This window comes from Brachypodium distachyon, chromosome 4 (genome assembly GCF_000005505.3).
Source record: "Brachypodium distachyon strain Bd21 chromosome 4, Brachypodium_distachyon_v3.0, whole genome shotgun sequence".
Taxonomy (NCBI): domain Eukaryota; kingdom Viridiplantae; phylum Streptophyta; class Magnoliopsida; order Poales; family Poaceae; genus Brachypodium; species Brachypodium distachyon.
This window is the reverse complement of record NC_016134.3, coordinates 43,940,128-43,962,583: the sequence shown is the minus strand read 5'-3', so window position 1 is coordinate 43,962,583 and position 22,456 is coordinate 43,940,128. Positions and strand designations below refer to the sequence as shown.

Genomic DNA, 22,456 nt, shown 5'->3' with positions numbered 1-22,456 from the left:
TAATACTTTAGGCTGCAGATATTTTACGAGAGAGAAAGAAAGTAGGAAAAAGAAAAAGATTAGGCAAAAGGAGATCAAAAGGAAGGAGAAGAAAAAACGTGAAAAGACCATCTTATCCTTCTGAGTTTGGGAGAGGGGCTGTATTGAATTAGGCTTACGTAGACACAATGTTCGGCCACTAAAGTCTAAAGGGTTAGACCCTTTAGTATTTCACCCACCAGCTGCCATTTTTTTTTCTTGTGAAAATAATACGCACTAGTCTATAAATACCAAATACTCATTTCAACTGTTTGGCTTTGACGACGTACTCTTTCTCTAGGATGCCAAAAGCAGGGTATCAAGCATCATGCCCTGCATTTCATTTTAGGAACGTTGCCCTGCTTCTGGGGCCCCAGAGTGGCCGCCCGTTTACCAGGTCGATGGGCAGGGACCTGATAATCATGTTATGGACAGCCTCGGTAGGTCAACTCGACAAAGGGCACAAATTGCTGCGATGAAACCAAGCTGCAGCAATCCTATGAGTATCACAAAATGTCAAAAACAAAAATAGCAGTGTACTATCTCTTCCTGATTTGATGAAGTCCCTTAGCAGTATACTATCTCCTATTCTCCTCTGCACTGGCGGAGCCAGCTTAATGCCTGGGTATTTTGGCAAAGGAATACTACTTATATATTTGTAGGCAAAATTTTGGATTTGTGTATTGTTTAATTATTTACTCCTGTAGAGTTTATGTCCTATTTACATGTTGTTAGATCAATGTCGATTGATTTAATTAGCTAGCTAGTTTTATAGAGTTTGTGTCTTCTTTAGTCACCAAATGTATGACCGTTGTTTTACATGTGTCGGTGTTCATTTGGCGCTGGCTGTGTTGAGGTGTGTGATTTATACTCCATCGTATACATTAAGAAATTGTATGCGGTAAAAGATCAATTTGTCAAGTACATGTGTAGTATGCTTGTTCAACGCGCCGTAGATGTTATACCTACCGTCCTTTAGATCGTCTCTTGTAAAAAAAACGCATACCCATGTTCCAAATCCTGGCTCCGCCCCTGCTCCTCTGTCTTTTTTGATAGAAAGCTTTATTACTTCGGGCTTCTACACCAGCAAAGGATGAATACAATTAGATTATTTGGCCTGATCACCATCAAAGGATGAATACAAGCAGATTATTAGGCCTGACCACCGTCGTTAAAGCTAGTCAACGATGGGCTGTAGCTTTCTCTTGGTCCACATCTTCATGCGCCTACCACCCGCAATACTTCTGTCAACACACACCAACAATCAGGAGGCCACCATAAATCAGAACAAGACAAAAATCCAGATCAAACTCTGAATTTCAAAATACTGTGTGTCCTATTTTTCCAACTCATTCGAATTAGCAGAACTTACTTGAATTGCGAGTCCCATTTTTATTTTTATTTTGCGATAGTCCTATTTTTCCACTCATCTAAATTAGCAACACTTGCTATGATCGATAATTATTTATTAGAGACACTATAGAGAACAATACTCCTTTTTGACACACGAGAACAATCTCAGCCAAAACAGAACAAGAGATGCAGTTAGAAGAGGATGGTTAATAGGTTGGCTATATCCCCAGCCCACTAATTTAAGTATCTAAATAATTGCGAACTGATAGTGTGGTGACTTCATCAATGTCAAGACTCCTCGGCTTCCTTCTACAAAACGATTACTAATATATGGTTCCAATTGTTCAGCTTGAGTGGTTGGGTTTAATCCGTTTCTTAGGGGTTCTCCATTTTTAGATGGTTGATATGGGTCGTTGAAGGCATGTAAAAGCTGAGAGTACCGGTAGACATTTATTAGCTGGAGTAAAAGTATAAAGACATGCAACTGCCAGCCATGCCATGAGTTTCTCGCTTATATATGCTCTCTGGATCGACTCTCTCCTGACTCCTGCCTGGCGTACATACACCTAGTAAGACTAACTCGCCGGTAGGCAGGCTAGATATTCAATCAACCAATCTTTTTCCTTTGTTGTTTAGATATGTATTTCACCCTTAAATCAGGATTGCACTGAGGCACTGCTTGTTTTAAAGATACAGACAGCTGGGTTCGCAACCAAGAGACCGATTTGATGGAAGGAGATAAACAATCCACTTATACTTCACGTGTGGCTCCCTCGGGTCTAAACGTGGACTGAAAGTGGACTGCAATTTTAATTGCGCTAACCGGGTCTTGAACTCGAGACCTCTTGGCTCTAATACCATGAAGAGTTTCACGCGTCAGCCAACGCAACCAAAAAACCGATTTAATGAAAAGGGATAGGCAATCCACTTATACTTCAACATTTGCCTCACCAACATATTCTTGAAATCTTGTACTACCGGTACGTCTTGTCGGCTCTCTAGGTATTGATCTTCTTTATCGCTCTCAATTTCTTCACGTGGACTGAAATATTCACGGATTTATTCGCCGGTGAGTAAATATAACAAAGCGAACGTGTGGGAGTATGTACGTAAGCAGTTTGCTGCTGTGTCTTTGAGCATGGTTAGTTTCAAATCTCCATGAGAAAACCATGTTTGCCCAGCTTTTGTCTCTTTTATTATTTATTTAACTAAATTTTTCATACTTTTGTTGATATTTTTCATGGCTGATAATTAGATAGGTTCAGTGCAATTATTTCAACAATCACAGGTTGAGTACACTAATTACATGTCTTGTTTGGCATTTTAGAAAAGCGATGTGTGTAATTGAGTGAATTACCTAAAACCACATGTTCAAAACCCCACCTAACACCTCAAAGGACGGTGTCACCATGTTCATGGAGTCCATGCTCATCATCATCTTTGCCAACTCCGGCAGAGCCATTGTTACCCGTAGAACTTGCAACTTATAAAAAATGCTATGGACTACATGATTAATTACCTAGTAAGAAAAACTAAAACACCATAAAAACCAAAAGCAAGAAACAACAAACCGTAAGAGAAAAAAAATCAGGCAGAAAATCCAAGCCACGGGTAGCAAACCAATGGTCGTCGAGAAGCGAAGAGGTCAAGCATTGTCTCGTCCATTCGATTCTCTGCGTTACTATGGATGACCTCTAAAAGCCCATCAAACAAAAAAAGCAAAAACGTCTAGGTTCAAAGGGGCAACCGTAAAAACCCACGAGAAAAAGAAACTAACAAAATAGCTTCTTGGGCCAGGCCCGGAGGGCAAACCAACAAAGGGTAACCTTCGGGAGGTTCATTGGAGGGACGTTACTGGGCTGACACGTGATGCGTGTGAAGCGACCGATTTCACTTCTTCTTTTTGTGTTGGACTGCAGGCCCAAGTCAGCCTATTTTTCTCTTTCGACTGGTTGTGCCGCTTTCCTTTTCCGGTTTTTCTGTGCTAGGGACGACACGTTCTTTACACGTTGGTTGGTTTACTTCTTTTTTTCTAACTACTTTCACACCGGTCTTCCGTGGCTTGTTAATTTGGACGCCTGCTAGGCCCGGCCCGAAACAAACACGACTAAGCCCACCAGCCAAAAGAATAGAAAACACAACTCACCTTCGACTCACATATGTCCTAAAACCCCTAAAAAAAGCATGTCCTAAAAAAAACTTCGACTCACATCGCATGAATCTCAACGCGCAAGATGGATACGGTTCACAACAGAGATCGAAAATTAAAACCGGCTAAAACAAAATAGTGAATCTATTTCTATTTTGATATAATAGGGGGGGGCTTGTGCAGCCAGTACAATTTTTTCGCTCATCTTACGTTCGCCTACAGATCGACGAAGCACAAAGGAAGGCGTACACAGCCTTTAGGGAAATGTAAATATGAGAAGTATAAAGAGAGACTCATAGATGAAAGCTACTAGCTACTAGCAAAAATACGACGTTCGCCAGCTAGCCTTGGATGAGATGCATCTTGTCACAAGATTCTTGTGTGATTCCGAGAGCTTGACGTCGTCTCGTACGTGCATGCATGCATGCACGGACAGAACTCAGTAGGGCGGTGGCGGCCCGAGGAACCTGGCGCCTTGCTGCGGGCCGAACCCCTGAATCATCATCTCCATGGCCTGCAGCTGCTGGGCCTGAATCTCCATGAATCCGAAGCCGCCGAGTTGTTGCTGCGGCTGTGGCGGCATCATCATCATGCGGGCAGCAGCACTAGTAATGGCATCAGTAGCCCTGGCGGCGTTAACGTTGGCCGCCCAGGTGTTGGCGTTGGCGAGTAGGGCATGGCGGAGCCTCTCGTCGGCGCAGCCCTGCACAGCAGCCTGCACCTCGACGAGGGCCGCAGCGAAGTCGACCAACTCCGCCTCGCTCAGCTCGCTAAGCTCGCACTCGCAGTCCAGCCACTTGGGGGCGCCGGGCGCGGCCGCGGCCGCCTTCAGCTCCTTGCGCAGGGCCTCCGCGCGCTTTTTCTCCACATCCACCTGCACAAGGAGCTCGGCGTACTGCCGGAACAGTTCCTCAATCACCGCCGACTTGCCGGCGGCGGCCCGGCGGCCGCCGGTGCCGGCGGCGGGGCGGCCGCGGCCGAGGAAGCGGTCGAGGACGGCGTCGACAGAGGGGGTGCCGAAGGAGTAGGCCTTGCCGGCGGGGGAGAAGACGACGGCGGCCACCTGGACGCCGCACAGGACCGACAGCTCGCCGGCTTTCTTGAAGAGGCCCGCGCGCCGCTTCGAGAAGCAGACTTGCCGGGCCTGATCGCTGTCGATCCTGCGGATCTTGATCTTCTGCCGGCCAAGGCGGGTAGTCGGACGACGGCGCGACATTGTTGCGCTAGCTAGCTACTACCTAATGTTCCTTTCCGGCCTACGTACGGATGTTTTGTGCGGCTTTGCCGGGCTGCTGCATGGGTGTTTATATAGGCGAGGGGAAGGGTGGGATATTTTCGTGATGAACTGCCACGTACGCGCCCACTCCTGGCAACTCATCACGGAAATAATCTTACTGGGATTTTCCTTTTTGCATCGCGTATCCTCCGTGAAAGGAAATTCATACGTGCGATCGGTTGTCGACCGAGCATGCAAGGATGCGGGTCGAAGAGAATTTAGGCATTCATATGATGAGTTGCTAAAGTTGTATCGGACAACTCATCGTACGCGTGAATTCTTTCTCTTCTCATCTGTTCGCCCGATCGAGCACGTGAGTCATCGAAAATATCATTTTCCACGTGTATCCTGCATGAAAGGAAGTTCATACATGCGATGGGTCTTCAAGCGATTGATATTCGATCGCACAAAGATACTGTTGAAGAGAATTTAGGCATTCGAATGATGAGTTGCCAAAGTTGCATCAGAAAACTCATTGTACGCTGAATATATTCTCTTCTCGTGTCTTCTCCCGATCAAGCACGTGGGTCATCAAAAATATCTCATCAACTCTTTCCCTCGTATCGCCTTGTCTCTTCTAGATGATCATTGACGTGGGAATGACCCACAGGTCCTCATCCTTGGCTTACCCGCTACGGCCCGGCATGAAGCCCATTCAGAGACCCACTACAGATCCGTGAAGCCAAAGTACCTTGGCTTGCCGTTCAAGACAAGAACGGGTAAGTAAACCGAATCGGCGAAGCAGCTATCGTCGTCCACAACTATCACGTGCTGCGGGAACTCCTCGTCAATAACCTCTCTGGTGCTCGCAGAGCCGATGCCAACCTGTACACGCGCGGACTATTCGTCAATCGATCCAACCTCATCCGACAGAATGGCATTGATAGAGGTATAAAAAAGTTAGAGTGGCATTTTTCCAAAAAGTTTTTGTAATGGCATGTCTCCAACCGGTGGAATAGACAGTGGAATAGATCCAATTAACCCATTAATTAATGAGAAAAACGAGCTGGGCCCACACAGCAGGTCACAGTGGCGCCAGGGCCATTGGTCGGGCCAACATGGCAGGTATCAACGCCGGCGACCTGACGCCCGTGCTCGCTGGAGGCTCGCCGGAGTTGGGCTCTGGCACAGCTTCGGGGCAGAAGAGGGGCGGGATGGTTGTACTACGCGAGGAGACAGCAAACAGGGGCGGCGCGAGACAGGTCATCGCCGGAGAGGGTCCGGCGGCTGGTGTGGCACGCGGGGGGTGACAGAAGGTAAGAGAGAGAGAGAGAGAGAGAGAGAGAGAGAAAGAGGGAAAAGGAATGAGGATATATATTACTATCTATTAAATTGGAGTTGGTGGTGATGGTACGGTCGTCGTCATCGTAGGTTAATTTCGTTAAAATTACAACCAATATGCCATTGCCTGTTATTTTCTTTTCTTCCAGTTTTTTTCACGATTTCTCCTACTCCGTCTTACAACCGACGCCACCACACCCGCATGCCGACCTCGACGGCGCCATGAGTTGCCTACATGAAAAATGAAAATAAATAGTTTGTGATTTTATTGACCCGTCGCAACACACTCCCGTCTCCTCATCCCCTGCCCTGTCTCCTCCTCCCGAGTCACGAGGAGACTCGATCTGGGCATCTGGCGGCCCAGCGCCCCCTGCCCTCTTCGCTCCTCCGGTGCTCCCGATCTGGACCAAGGACACCGAGCCCCTGCCCCCTTCCCTCTTCCCTCTTCATCTATCTGGACAGGTGGCTGTAGTCTGTGGAGGAGATCGACGGTGTGTCCTGGCAGAGGCGGGGCGAGCCGCGAACGAGGTAGGTGGAGCTCGGCAGCGGCGCTACAGTTTGAAGACGGAGGCGCGACTGCAGTGCTGTAGAAATCTATTACTATCTATTAAATTGGAGTTGGTGGTGATGATACGGTCATCGTCACCGTAGGTTAACTTCGTTAAAATTACAACCAATATGCCATTGCCTGTTATTTTTTTTTCTTCCAGTTTTTTTCACGATTTCTCCTACTCCGTCTTACAACCGACGCCACCACACCCGCATGCCGACCTCGACGGCGCCATGAGTTGCCTACATGAAAAATGAAAATAAATAGTTTGTGATTTTATTGACCCGTCGCAACACACTCCCGTCTCCTCATCCCCTGCCCTGTCTCCTCCTCCCGAGTCACGAGGAGACTCGATCTGGGCATCTGGCGGCCCAGCGCCCCCTGCCCTCTTCGCTCCTCCGGTGCTCCCGATCTGGACCAAGGACACCGAGCCCCTGCCCCCTTCCCTCTTCCCTCTTCATCTATCTGGACAGGTGGCTGTAGTCTGTGGAGGAGATCGACGGTGTGTCCTGGCAGAGGCGGGGCGAGCCGCGAACGAGGTAGGTGGAGCTCGGCAGCGGCGCTACAGTTTGAAGACGGAGGCGCGACTGCAGTGCTGTAGAAATCTATTACTATCTATTAAATTGGAGTTGGTGGTGATGATACGGTCATCGTCACCGTAGGTTAACTTCGTTAAAATTACAACCAATATGCCATTGCCTGTTATTTTTTTTTCTTCCAGCTTTTTTTCACGATTTCTCCTACTCCGTCTTACAACTGACGCCACCACACCTGCATGTCGACCTCGACGGCGCCATGAGTTGCCTACATAAAAAATAAAAATAAATAGTTTGTGATTTTGTTGACCTGTAGTAACGCACTCCCGTCTCCTCATCCCCTGCCCCGTCTCCTCCTCCCGAGTCCCGAGGAGACTCGATCTGGGCATCTGGCGGCCCAGCGCCCCCTGCCCTCTTCGCTCCTCCGATGCTCCCGATCTGGACCAAGGACATCGAGCCCCTGCCCCCTTCCCTCTTCATCTATCTGGACGGGTGGTTGTAGTTTGTGGAGGAGATCGACGGTGTGTTCTGGCAAAGGCGGGGCGAGCTGCGAGCGAGAAAGGTGGAGCTCGGCAGCAGCGCTGCAGTCTGAAAATGGAGGCGCGACGGCAGTGCTGCAGAAGATCGGGAGAGGCCGGATGGCGTTTGACGACTAGGTGGAGGCGTAGGACGACACGCTGCCAGTTGCGAAGCGCTCGGGTCTCGTTGACGGCCAGATCCCAGTGACGAGGATCCGCATGGGGAAGACAACAGTGCCGCTCCTTCGTCCGGCCTGCGTCGTCAAGATCCTCCGCGGCGCCCACTCCTCGGCGGGTCGGTCGGGCGCCTCCTTAGCTGGTCGTCGGCGCGCCGCGGCCGCGGATCCGATGCGCGGGGGCGGAGATAGGCATGGCGGTAGTGCGGGCGCCTTCCTCCAGTGACGCCGCAGCAGCAGCTGCTCCCAAGCGAGCGTTCTGGCACTGCTGCTACCGACGTTTTTCTCTATTTTTTCTTTATTTTTGCTGAAATCTTGGCCTAAATATAATTAGGACATGGATCTGCTCTGAAAATTCCATTGATCAAATTCCCCTCCGTATATGATTTTAGTTTTACCATTTTCCTGAATCTATTTTTTGACCTGATTGGACTTGATCATATGACTAATCGATGATGGTTGAAACAGGCCCAATATATGTGGCATTGCATCGCATAGATGCGTGATGGAGCGAAGAGAGAGCAGCATCTCGTCTGGGCTAACATAATTTTCATATGGGCTAAAAATTATAAAATATGAAATTATATCGGAAAAGGCGTTTTCGGTAGACTGAATTAACGTTTTTTCGATCAGAAATTTCGGTAACTGTTAGAGTTGCCCTCAATACGTAGCTACGTACAAAAGACAACACTTTTAAAAACTTAAGGCTGCATGTTTTTCAATTTCTTTTCTTCCGTAGCAACGCATGGGGCTTTTTGCTAGTCACGTCTAATTTGATGGGCTGGTACAGAGCAGCGATGGACGAACGCAACGACAACCTCGACCAGGGCGGCCGGCGGTAGTCCAGAGCCTCGACGCGGGTACGCGCCCGAACTCGGGAGCATCGATGAGAAGCACCGGCGTGGTCAGTACGTCGTCACGGAGCCTAGGGAGGTTGGGCCGAAGTCTGGTACAAGCCGGCGGAGGAGATCGGTGCGTCGGCGGCGCACAGCCGGGGCCGGAGAAGACGCATGCACGGGACGAGGGCAGCGATTCGCTGCGCTTGCAGTCGATTCCTCCGGCCACATTTGTTCGCAGGCTGGGCTGGCATCGGGCTGTACAGGCTGGGCTGAAGTTCCCCTGGGCTGCAGGTCGGCCGAGATGGCCTAGGCAGGCAGATTAGGCTGGGTCTCTCGGCCCAGCAAGAGGTAAGGCTTCCCTTTTTGTTCTTTTTTTCTCCTTTTTTTCTTATGCAGATTGGGAGGGAGGGCTCTCGGTCTTCGGTCAGGATGGAGCATTCCCTGGCCTGGGCTAGGTCGGCCGGATGGGCTAGATAGGGAATTGAGAGGCCTAGTAGGGGAAAAAAAGAAAGTGTGCTGGTCTGCTGGGCCTACATGCTGGGCTTTAGCCCAGGCAGAAGAGAATCAGAGAGAGGTGAGAATTGGGCTGAGTTTTTTTGGCACAACGGTCCAGAGAAAAATAAAAAGCTTTTCTTTTTAAGTACAGGTTGAAACTAAACAATATATTCAAATTTAGAATGCAAGACAAATTTGCAGACGGAACAAGTAACATGTAATATTCAAGGTATTGAAAGTTGTACAACAGTTGTTTCACACAAGGGCTCGTCATGCTACATGTTAAATGGAGTTTAACGGGAGTACCCTCTTTTGGCGAAACTAGCAAGAAAAATCATCATATTGGCTCCAAATTTGGTGCATTGGTTCTTTGATATGATGAGGTGAGACTTGGAGAAAATTTCGCTAATTCCATGCGGAAAACATATTTCCCCATTTTCCAGATGGCTGGGAGAGCGATTTCTCTCTGAAGCAACATGCCCAGGCTGCACTCATTTTGCATCCATATCTTATCATACATGTGTTGCACCCGATTTAATGGGTCTTTGAGGAATTCCAAGGATTTTCATGATGTTTATCTATTTTCTAGCATTTAGTTGCATTTCACGGCATTTAATGGCCAGAAAAAGAAATAATAGCATAGCAAGGTCAGAAAATGATAAGATCTGAGATTTGAGCTTATGCTCGACTACAAGCAGTCAAACATAGCCTCGGGGGCTACTCCCATCGGGAGTGCTCATCGCGCTTGTCCGATTCTACTCCCATCGGGAGTGCTCATCGCGCTTGTCCGACTCATCGATTCGCCGCCTCATCGACGCCATCCGTTGCACGACTCTGTCTGACCGGGCGTCCGACGCGACTTTGCCATCATGCTGACTATGACTACACGATATGTGGCCCGCGACTTCAAGTCTCTACCTGAGTCTACGACTCAGCTAGACACTCGCGGGCTACTCCCACCGGGAGCGCTGGCCGCACACCCGGTACTTCGGCTGCATCATCCTTCGGGTCCATCGACCCCGCCACCCTTTGGGTCCGTCGGCTTCACCATCCTTCGAGTCCTCAGCGGAGTCGATGACTGCTGCACACCCCTGCAGAAATTTGGCCCAAGTCGAGTCCTCTCCTTGGTCAGCCGTAATCGCCAGCATCTTGGCCTGAAACAGTGTTCGACTGCGAGCAGTCGAAAACATTCCGGATCGCACAGACTGCGGAAACATACCCGAAGCCATGTCCATGATGTGAAGATAAGACCCGTTGGTTTCCTTTGGGCCTGGAATCGCAACATCTGGCGATTCCATCTTTTCCATGCCTATTGGTATGATGAAAATCCCGACAAACACGTCGGTTTCTGTACTGGACTTCGACTCTGTAAGACCTTAGCAGGCTTAAATCGAACGCCGCCAGTTATATGGGTTCAAGCCCGGGGACTCAAATGCCGATGTAGGCTAACGATGCTTTTGCGACCCGAGTCGAGTGTTTCCAGGCGCGTTATGCCACCATCCCTGAAAAACTATCTAGACCTGGGAAAACATCCACATGCTTTCGAGCGATAAGTTGTTCCTTGGTCATAAATACATACTGAGAACCTGCAAGGTTCAAACTTGACGAACATCTAAGTCAAGTGGTCTCGACTCGACGTGCATCTGAGTCGAGCAAACTGATTTCAGCTCGACACATTGTCAGGTCAACAGATTTTGATTCTTGAGTCCCTACTCGAGTCTACGACTCAAATACGCACTCGAGGGCTAACGGGCGTGGGAATGACCCACCAGGTCCTCATCCTTGGCATACCCGCTACGACTCGGCATGAAGCACATCCAAAGGCACACTACAGATCCGTGAAGCCCAAGTACCTTGGCTTGCAGCTGAAGACAAGAACATATAAGGAAACGAATCAGGGTTTATCTCTAATTGTAATCTACTCGGACTCTGCATCCAAGACCTGGCCTCTTATATAAAGGATTAGGAGGGGGAGCCGGGAGGACAGTCGATTCAATCTTGCATAGACTTTGTTTCTAGGTTAATTTCGCATAGACACTCGCCAGATCTGATATGCATGCGCACCTTAGCCTTATTGGCAACCCTGTAATCTCTCAACAATACCAATATGGCTGAGTGCTAGCTAATGGCCAATTAATCGTCATCTATATACGTAGTGTTAAGGGAAGGGGTTAACTCTCTCCTCACTAATACTCCTAGCTGCTGCCTGCACATTTGAGATTTTCATTACTCGATCCTTCATGGGCTTCCATTTAGTTTGGATCTGGATGAATATGCAGTAATGTTGCCGTGTTGGAATGACAGTCTGATCATATATGTTTTTGCTTTTAGATATACTACAAATTCATGCCTTTGTTTTTCTTTTGAGCCAAGTTCATACGTATGAGATGTGTGAAATAATCACAAGTATGAGCCAAGTTCAGTCTTTGTTTTCTTCGGCCGATCGAACACGTGAAAATCATCACAAAAAATAATCATAAACAAAAATAGCCAATCTGTTTTTATTTTGATAGGGGGGCTTGTGCAGCTAGTAAAAAATTTCGCTCGTCTTACGTCTCGCCTGCAGACGAAGCACAAAGGAAGGCGTACACAGACTTAGGGAAATGGAAATATGCGAAATATAAAGAGAGACTCATAGATAAAAGCTAGGCACTACGACAAAAAACGATGCCGGCTAGAAGAGATGGATCCTGGGTTCCGAGAGCTGGCGTCGTCGTCGATGCATTCAGTTTCCATGCATGCATGCACAGAAGGATCGATCGAACTCAGTAGGGCGGCGGAGGCCCGAGGAACCCGGCGCCTTGCTGCGGGCTGAACCCCTTGATCATCATCTCCATGGCCTGCTGATTCTGCTGGGCCTGCATCTCCATGGCCTGCTGCTGCTGCTGCTGTTGGGCCTGCATCTCCATCAACCCGCCATTAACAGCTTCCGCACTGCTGCTAGCAGCCGCGAAGCCGAAGCCGCCGGGCTGCGGCACCATCATCATGCGGGCAGCAGCACTAGTAATGGCAGCAGCAGGAGCAAGAGTAGCAGCAGCCCTGGCGTTGGCATTAGCGAGCAGGGCCTCGCGGAGCATCTGATCGGCGCAGCCCTGGACAGCAGCCTGCACCTCGACGAGCGCGGCCGCGAAGGCGACCAACTCCGGCTCGCTCATCTCGCTCAACTCGCAGTCCAGCCATTTGGGGGCGCCGGGCGCGGCCCCGGTCGCCTTCTGCTCCTTGCGCAGGGCCTCTGCGCGCGCCTTCTCCACCTCCACCTGCGCGCGGAGCTCCGCGTGCTGCCGGATCAGCTCCGCCAGCACCGGCGACTCGCTGCCGGCGGCCCGGCCGCCGCCGGTGCCGCCGGGGCGGGCGGCGCCGCCGAGGAAGCGGTCGAGGACGGCGTCGACGGAGGGGGTGCCGAAGGAGAAGGCCTTGCCGGCTGGGGAGAAGACGATGGCGGCCACCTGGGCGCCGCACAGGATCGACAGCTCGCTCGCCTTCTTGAAGAGGCCCGCGCGCCGCTTCGAGAAGCAGACCTGGCGGGCCTCATCGCTGTCGATCCGGCGGATCTCGATCTTCTGCCGGCCAAGGCTGGTGGTCGGACGACGGCGCGGCATTGTTGCGCTAGCTAGCTACCTAATGTTCCTTTGGTGGTCTGCGGATGTCTGTACGGCTTTGGGGGCTGCTGCATGGGTGTTTATATAGGCGAGGAGAAGGGAGAGATGTTTTTCGTGATGAGTTGCCACGCGCCCACTTGTGGCAGTGGTACCTCGTCACGAAAATAATCTTACTGGATTTCTTTTTTTTCATCGCCTATCCTTCGTGAAAGGAAATTCATATGTGCGATCGATTGTCGAGCAATCGCGCAAAGCTGCGGGCAGAAGAGAATTTAGGCATTATTCGTATGGTGAGTTGCCAAAGTTGTATCGGACAACTCATCATACGCGTGAATTCTTTCTCTTCTCTCATATCTTCGCCCAATCGAGCACGTGAGTCATCAAAAATATCTCATCAACTCTTTCCCTTGTATCGCCTTGCTTCTTCTAGATGATCACACGCATGAATTCTCTTGTCTGATCTCTTCGGTAACAACAATAGAGTATGGCCGAGTGCTAGCTAATGGCTAATTAATCATCGTTAATATACGTAGTATTAAGGTAAGGGGTTAAGTCTCTCCTAGCTAATGCTCCTAGCTACCGGCCTGCACATTTCAGGTTTTCATTACACGATCCTTCATGGGCTTCCATTTAGTTTGGATCTTGATGAATATGGAGTACTGTTGCCGTGTTGGATGACAGTCTGATCATATATGTTTTTTCTTTTAGATATACTATAGATGCATGCTTGTTTTCTTTTGAGCCAAGTCCATACGTATGAGATGCCAGGTAATATACCTCACAACTCATCGACGTGAATTTCTTCTCATCTCTTCGGCCGCGCGATCGAACACGTGAAAAATCATTACAAAAAATAATCATAAACTTTTCTCCTCGCGTCGTCTTGCCTCTTCCCGATGATCATAAGTATGAATTCTCTTCGGTCTAATCTTGCATAGCAATAATAGGGTGTTCATTGAGAGCTAGCTAATGGCTCATCAATCACAGTTAATCTATATATAGCGTAGTATTAAGGGAAGGGGTTAACTCTCCGCTAGCTACCTGCACATTAGGATTTCCATTACTCGATCCTTCATGGGCTTCCATTTAGACTGGATTTTGATGAATATGCAGCAATGCTGCCTTGTTGGATGACTACCTGATCATATATGTTTGTGTTTTACTAAGCTTTCGTGCCATCACTTTCTTTGAGCTAAGTTTATTCTGATTCTTATAATTTTTTCACCTATCATGCCACATTCAAACACCAAAATCTGAAACGGTTTGCAAAATTTCTAAGGTGGATACCAGAATGAAATTTGTCCAAAATTCTTATAATCTCACGTCGAAACAGTACCACTCTAAGGTGGGTACCAGAATTTTGTCCAAAATGAAATTTTAAACATATTATATGAGATAAGGTGGAGGGGGTGGCATTATGCGTCTAATTGCTAGAGCACAAGCATAAGGAAGGAGTAATATATAATAGGTCATGTGGAGAGTCTAGAGGTAAAGGAAGTGGTACCTGAGAGATGGGAAACAAGGAACATGAGCACATTTGACGTGAGATTTATCGCGTTTATTTGTCGGTATCGATATCGATCGTGTTGTGATTTGTCTCTCCACAAGAGGCAAGGGCAATACCATTGCGGTACATGTGTGTTCAAGTAATTTGTGTGTACGCAACAACTTCTGATTCATCGTACAAAACATCTAAAAAAAATTATCGCAACATTTTAGCGATGTCCATGTAACAAAGATAATATGCATACGCAACAATCTCGATTCATTGTACAAAATAACTATGAGAATGGTCGCAACATGTGCAGCATGAAAACCAACATTTGCAACATGGAAATGCGTAAATTCACATCTACGTCGACGCAGACGCCTGAGCGGTGCTGCTATTGGTGGACATGGGCGTGCCGAAGAAGGCTAGCACGCGAAGGACGTGAGGGATCGGACGCGCACGCGCAGAGACTCCGTGCGGCCGCTGGATTTGTGACAAATGGGCCACGCCAGTAGCCGGCCCATCTGGGCGTAGAGATCGCGTTGCTCCGTTAGGCCTGCTTAAAAGAAAGAGTGCCGTTGGGCCCATAAGACCAGGTGCTAGCTGCGTCATTCTCAAAAAAAAAAGGTGCTAGCTGCGTCAGTTTGTCGGTGGTAGTGGCTAGTGGCTACTGCCAAATCGCACTCTCATCATTACGTTTACCGGCAGTCATTTACGAGTATACTGGTAGGATTTACGCGTGTCGCATAAACACCGGATCGAGGTGACCAGAGGAGCCCTGCAGCTGGAAAGCGCACATGCTAAAACTGCAAAAGGCTCCAGATATGTGATTTTACTTCCGTGCTTTAAGGTCTGTTACTGAAAAAGAAACGAAATATATATAAAGCAACCTCGGCAAGTTTGTTTTAAACTGCCGAATGAGTTTATGAGTGAACATCCGGATTGGTGTAAGTTACGTGAAATAGTGGTCGTGTTCAGATAAATAGGGATCAAATTACCACATGTGGCAATCAATTATAATTGCCCCAATGCTAAGGGTATCTTCAGAGAGTCCAGACTTATCAAAGGAAAAAAGAACGTTGAAATCATGCCAAATTTTCAAGGAAACTAGAGACAAATAGATGCATTATGTAAGAATTTCAAACATAATCTTGTGATCAAGGAGTAGCAATTCCTACCTTCGAAAAAGGTCCTAAGCTCTGCATCAACGGCTTGATATGTTAGATCTAATCGCCCCTCTATGGCTCCATATAGGAACTTAATTACATGATTTAGCTAATTAAACAAACAATCATCTCATCGTATTCGTCCTTTCTACGCATGTACAATAAGGTGATGTCAGATTTTTTTTAGCAAAGCTATATGCAATATTACTGACATGGAAGAGAAAGAAATGAAAAACAAAATGAGAGTCTTCTCTTAACTAAGAGATGATCTCTTAGGCTAGTCATAGTGGGAGTAACAAAGGCGGTAACATAAGTGCCAACTAAGCAAATTTGGTGACGTGGCATGTTATTAATGAGGAGAGAGGGGTTTGTGGTAACTAGATATGTTACTATAACATCACATAAACCAAAGCAAGATGAGTTTATAACCTAATAAATGACACAATGCATAACACCACATATATGTTATTACCCACTATGGAGGTAGTAACTTAGAGTAGTAACAAAGACATGTTACTACTCTATGTTACCATGCACTATGACCAGCCTTAACGTTCAAGATAAAATATTAATTCTTAGCTAGAGTTTAATCACTCCTTTCATTTACAGCGAAAGACTTCTTTATTAATTTGTGATAATGGCTACATCATGTACCAAAAGAGATACAATGCTAGGGAAAGTAGTATTAAAACAATGATTCATGAGCAGAGGATTTGCATGGAAACATAGCATCAAGAGATAACTCTTGAAATGAACGTGTAAGACTAACAGAAGGTTGTCTTCTCAACCACCACACCCGGGCTGCTCCGCTATTTATAGAAGATAATATCCAACCATATGCATATCTAAATTAAAATCTTCTCCCCAAGATCGCCAATTTCTCATCACATTTGCCATGTCCATTGCCTTTGTGATGGGGCATTGCCTTCGACTCGTCATGTCTTGCGACTATTACCATTGGATCGATGTTTTCTCTAACGTCTTCTCACCACAATGAACCTCCTTTACTAACCATCCACACTTACTCTAGTGAGGTTTTCTTTCTCCCCTCCACCACGTGTATATCACACGTTGCCGGTGGCTATGCTTTAGATCCTAACCAATCTTGCATCACATTCTCTATCGGCTCTGTCACCGTTGCATCAGCAAATCCGCTTCCAGGTCTACTGGCGTCGGAAATTGACATCAACTGCGCTGAAAGAAAAAGAGAAGGCACCCGTGTTTTAGTTTTAGCAAATCATCTAACCTAACTCTTTCCCGTCCCACTATCATACCATATGCCATCTTTGGCAAATGCCTACGATGAGCAGATGGATGCCACTTCTCTGGTACACACTCCCAAGTGCCCCTAGGCAAGTCTAATTATCCCCTGCTACCTGCCTAGCTTTTTTTTTTAGTGGACACGGGACACCACCTAGCTAATCCCCCCAATCAAGGCACCTAAAGCACACCAAATTCCGAAATAATCCCACACAAAACACCCAAACGAGAAGCAAGGAACCATCCAAATGCCAGCCATCATCACCTCTCCTCCTGCCCCAATGGCACAACCACCCTGACACTCGCCGCACCTGACCCATCGCCGGCGAAGGCAATGCCCTCCGTCACCGTCAAGCTCTACAGCCTCATCTTCAAGCTCCTCCTCCGCCGCCGCCTCTCCTCCCTCTCGGTCTCGGACCCCGCGCCCGCCGGCGCCGCCTCCTCCTTCGGCGTCTCCTCTCGCCCCGCCGACCACCACCCCTCGCCCCACTCCAACCCCGCATTCTCCACCGCCGCCCCCGACGCCGTCGCCACCAAGGACCTCCACCCCGATCCCCTCTCCTCCCTCCACCTCCGCCTCTTCCTCCCCAACCCCCACCACGCCACGCCCCTAAACAACCCTCCTCCCCCTCCCCTCCGCCGCAACTCCTTCCCCCCGCCCGCCTCCGACGTCGACGGGCAACACCTCCTCTCCCGCCGCGCCAGCGCCAGCTTCCACGGCGTCTCGTCCTCCGCCTCTTCCCAGCCGCACTACGGCGGGTACCTCCCGACGGCGCGGTCGGCCAGGAAGCTGCCGGTGATCGTGCAGTTCCACGGCGGCGCGTTCGTCACGGGCGCCGCGGACAGCGCCGCCAACGACGCCTTCTGCCGCCGCATCGCGCGCCACTGCGACGCCATCGTCGTGGCCGTCGGGTACCGGCTCGCGCCGGAGAACAGGTACCCCGCGGCCTTCGAGGACGGCGTCACGGTGCTGCGATGGATCGCCAAGCAGGCCAACCTTGCCGCTTGTGGACGGATGATGGCCAAGGGCGCGGGTACCTGCGGGACCGACTCGTTTGGTGCGGCCATGGTCGAACCGTGGCTTGCCGCGCACGCCGATCCATCCAGGTGCGTTTTCGTTGGATTCCTTCTCGGTGAACTTTTGGGGATTCTCTTTGGTATTTAAGATGAATTCTGTTTGTTGTTGGAGCTTAACGTCCGCCTTACGCATGTGAAGATTTTTCTTCCTTTTGAGAATATGCATTGTGAGATTTAGTTCTGTTACCTATTGATGCAATTTCTGCTAGCCTGGTAGATGATGGTGATAATCGTGCTTATAGATGTCCCTAGTATCGTAGTTGGTTGGTTCTAGGATGTCTGTGAGTCGCACTGCAGAGGTTGGCAGTGGGGTGCACTTTGGAAATGTCATTTTAGCTTGCAGGATCTAGCGGATCAATCAGTTCATCCATCTACTTAAAGGGGTGGTTTCTGTTTACTTCTGTGGTAGCACATGGATCTGGTTGATACAGTACCTGTCTGAAGAGCTGTCTTTGTCTGAAGTTGGCAAACTGCCACCACAATTCATAACGTGGAGATTCCAGAATCCAGAGTGTAGCCAACTGCCAGCAATACATGGCCAACTCAGCTTTGTTGCTTCCAATAAGCTGGGCAGTTGAATATAGGACATTGGAATAAACGATGCCAATTTGTGAATTATGCATATTGAATGTGCAACGATTCTTTGAGCCGGCCACTGTCCATATGATTTGTTTCCAGGTCGAAACCAGCTGGCTCATTCTCAAGACCAGCATGTTAATAACTTGATAATTAATGTCAAATGTTAGGATGGATGGCTGATCTATGTTTACTGTTATACGATATTGATTACTGTAGCACACACTGCGTTATAGTCACTGTTACATGTTCAAAATTGTTCCCATGGCAACACATTCTAGACAGATTGAGATTCACAGAGTTTGTGTTCGTAAAAGAATAGCAAGAAGGAAAGTGTATAGCCAGAACAGGATGGGGCTAAGGGTAAAGGGCTGGAGCCTTGGAGGAAAGGCATCAAGTTGCTTACATCCACACTAGCTGTTGGGGAAGAATGAAATTACGAAAGTTGGTGAAGAGGAAGAATAGGTGGATAGGATGATTGGCACTGGTACCAGCGGCCAATCTCCAGACTTCAGAAGAAAGAGGGAAGAGGAGAGAAGCGCTCCATTAGCAATTAGCAGTGTCCACTTCAGTTATGTATAACAGGAAGGGGATGTAAGAGTGAGTAGCACCAAAAGGAAAGATGAGGGTTTTAGAAAGGAGTATATCCTTCGGAAGCATAAGAAGTACAATGTCAGTGTAGGGCATGTCGTTTCTCTTTTCTTGATATGAATGATGAAGCAGGATAATATCCTACTCCAACTATATTGAATATCAAAGTCAACTGTCTAAACAAGAGAGGGCGAAAAAAGCAGAACAAGCATGGGGAATAATTTATTAGACCTTACAAGAGCATTGTGCCTATGTCTATATGTTGTTCCTGACAATCTATATGCTTGGTTTTCCCCCAGTACTATTTTTGTAGTTAGCATCGCAGCATAATGTATATTTTACTTGATACCTGAGGTGCTCATGCTATATTAGGAAATTTGTGTCTGTTGATGATCTTTTTTCTGTCAAATTGAGGAAGCATTGATCATTCAGCTACTATTGATTCTACTTAGTGGACCTGCAAGTTGTTTGGTCATGACTCATGAGTCAAAATGGTGAAAATGGCCAGCTAATTTAATATGTGTGGTGGCATCAAATTGTGGACTATGCTTAAGATTTTGGGTGGGGGATGAAAGTAGAATGTTAACTAGGCTTAGGTTACTGGGATCTGCACCTTTTATTGTCATTATCTAAACCTTGACCCAGTCAGATTCTGGAATTAATATTCTTTCGGAGCTGTTATTTTCAGATTGTAAGCTCAACAGCACTAGCAGTACATACCTTTCCATTTGTACATTAGTTAAATTGTCATTTTGCTGTCTTCCTGCAATATGCTTAATTTTTTCTGAATTTTTTGTTGCACCTTTTGAAGCTGCCATTGCATTTAAAATGTTCCAGAACATGAATCATTAACTTCATGAAACTTGTAGATGGCCTTACTTAGCTTTATTTAATGTTATCTGATGGAGTCAGTGTTTAATTGGTTATATTTAATACTCCCTCCATCCAACAAAAGATGTCTCGAGTTTGTTAAAATTTGGATGTATCTAGACATGACTTAGTGTATAGATGCATTCAAATTTGATCAAAGTTGAGACATCCTTTATTGGACGGAGGGAGTACGAGTAAATAATGGGTAACATCAGTGTTTCTGGAATTGGCAGTACTCTATTGCTTGTGACCTTGTGAGGACATGAGCTTTTGTAAGCTAGCTTGAAAATTTAGTGTATCAAGTTGTGTTGTTTTCATTGTTGAATTATGTGCATATTGCACATCTTTCCTTTAATAGTTTATGCTTTTGGGTGAATTGATTGATGCACGAAACATAACAGAGATTAACTGTCTTAATAGAGTTATCGGTCAAACAATACCAATCCAAGTACTAGCCTTTTCATACCCAGTGGCCGCTACATGAGTTTATTTTTTATGCTTAGTTAAATTGGCATTGGGCTAATTTTGAACAAACTAGTTGTATGGTGATTGGCAGCCTAAATCTGTTGGCAGTTACAACAAAACTGAACCGTGTTACACCCAAACCTGGTCGAAGGGGCCAAAACCAGGTGAGGGCAAGATTTGGATTTGAACGGTTTTAAAAGCTCAGGGTCCTAAAGCAGACAATGTGAGAGTTGGAGGTTGAAATGTAAACTCATCTAATAACTGAAAGTTAAAAAATGAACTTTTCTCCTTTATTTATTACTCATTTTTAGTGCTCCTAATGAAGGGCTGACAGGAACAACGAGCTGTTTTTACATTCTTCATGACACATATTCTCTGAGTGCAAAATTTTGGTCATTACCTTTCTATGAGTTCATGTTCAGTTCCAGTTACTCCGGTACCATTGCAACTACATTGATGTTATCAATCCACTGGGAAAAAAGGCTTCAACAAAATCAGTCCATTTATCTCTCTATTATACTTCATATACAATTTCAGCAGTATACTTTATTCTGGTTACCCTTGTCCATTTGTATTTCCTCTTTGTTATGACTTGTGTGTTCAAGGACAATGTTTGTTCTGGAACAGGATCAATTATATTGTTGCCTTATCTTATTTATTCTTGGCTCACTCTGTTTCTTATGAATGGAAATTAGGAAATTTGACTTGCAAGTGTTCCTTTTTTTTGGAGAAGAAAGTTGATTTGTATTTTGTTTCTTGAGAATAATGAAGCAGGTGTTGCTAGTAGCTTATATGTCTGTCCTTTCTTTTGTCACAGGTGTGTTCTACTTGGTGTCAGTTGTGGAGCCAACATTGCTGACTATGTGGCCAGAAAAGCGGTTGAGGCTGGGAAATTCCTAGATCCTGTGAAGGTTGTTGCACAGGTTTTGATGTATCCTTTCTTCATGGGAAGCAGTCCCACTCAATCGGAACTGAAGTTAGCAAACTCCTACTTTTATGACAAGTCAACATGTTTATTGGCCTGGAAACTGTTCTTGCCTGAAGATGAATTCTGCCTGGATCATCCAGCTGCGAACCCTCTCTTACCTGGAAGGGGCCCCCCTTTGAAGCTTATGCCTCCAACCTTGACAATTGTCGCTGAGCTAGATTGGATGAAGGACCGTGCTATTGCTTACTCAGAGGAGCTCCGCAAGGTGAATGTGGATGCACCTGTTCTTGAATATAAGGATGCGGTCCATGAGTTTGCCACGCTAGATGGCTTGCTGAAGACACCTGAGGCCCAAGCTTGCGCTGAAGATATAGCTATCTGGGTTAAGAAGTACATATCACTGCGTGGCCATGAATTTTCATATTGACCATGTTGGCTTGCTTCAATGGTTAACCTGAGATGCTCGCCTACATTGTCAGGCTGTCCACAGCACCATGTTCCTCCTCCAAAGTCACGCCTGTGAACCATTTAATGTGGGGACGGAGAGTACATTTGCCGACTAGATGGGGGCTGAGAGAAGAGAGAATTGCTCATCTGTGATGTTAGCTGGTTATTTTCGAGGCAGTTTTAATCTGCTGGGGTCAAGCCTCTGAGCGTGTAAATCTAGAGCAGATCTGATATTGTACATTTCCTGGTTCTAATGGCATCGGAAGTTTTCATATACAGAGTTACCTTGTGTGCTGATATGCTTGGGCAGTTGGGCTGAGTCATCTGAGTACCCTTTGTTCGTATGTCTGATGTCTCCTGGCCGCGGCCCGAAGTGGAATAGATCTTTTTTCCATGTAATGGATCAGGCTATGGAGAGAATTTTTGGTGCAGATCACGAAGAGCAGCAAAAGGTCAAGTTGGTGTTTGTTAGGCCACTCCCAGCGCTCGTCCCTTGGCTCTAGCCTCTAGAACATAGGAAAAGAGCTGATGTGACACCGCAGTTAATGAAAAAAGAGGAGAAACCGATTCTTGTGTAGAAGCCGATCCTTGGAACGTAACCAACGCACGCATTAATTCTCTTCCATCCCGTGCGGCCGGTGCGGCGAAATTTCTCTGCTCCCTTTCTCCATCGATGAAGATCGCCGCCACTCTCGCCACAGCTTGCCGTCGGTCTTCCGTGCCCCTTCCACTGCTACACCAATCTCGGCCGCTCCCATCCCAGTTCGTCGCTACCCCTGTCCATCTCCGTCATTGTC

The 22,456-nt window shown here is 47.3% G+C and overlaps 3 protein-coding genes across 3 annotated transcripts; 1 reads left to right on the top strand and 2 right to left on the bottom strand.

Moving 5' to 3' along the window:
• Positions 1 to 3,959: 3,959 nt before the first annotated feature.
• LOC104584744 (agamous-like MADS-box protein AGL61) lies at positions 3,960 to 4,736 on the bottom strand. Its single transcript, NM_001317731.1, has one exon. The coding sequence runs from the start codon at positions 4,734 to 4,736 to the stop codon at positions 3,960 to 3,962; it is 777 nt and encodes a 258-aa protein (NP_001304660.1).
• Positions 4,737 to 11,956: 7,220 nt separating this feature from the next.
• LOC100841977 (agamous-like MADS-box protein AGL61) lies at positions 11,957 to 12,790 on the bottom strand. The gene is made up of 2 exons (XM_010240274.1): positions 12,143 to 12,790; positions 11,957 to 12,064 (listed from the first exon to the last, which is right to left on the bottom strand). The coding sequence occupies exons 1-2, from the start codon at positions 12,788 to 12,790 to the stop codon at positions 11,957 to 11,959; spliced, it is 756 nt and encodes a 251-aa protein (XP_010238576.1).
• A 3,579-nt stretch (positions 12,791 to 16,369) lies between these two features.
• LOC100841674 (probable carboxylesterase 16) lies at positions 16,370 to 21,939 on the top strand. The gene is made up of 2 exons (XM_014902021.2): positions 16,370 to 17,812; positions 21,102 to 21,939. The coding sequence occupies exons 1-2, from the start codon at positions 17,040 to 17,042 to the stop codon at positions 21,637 to 21,639; spliced, it is 1,311 nt and encodes a 436-aa protein (XP_014757507.1). The 5' UTR covers positions 16,370 to 17,039; the 3' UTR covers positions 21,640 to 21,939.
• Positions 21,940 to 22,456: the final 517 nt, after the last annotated feature.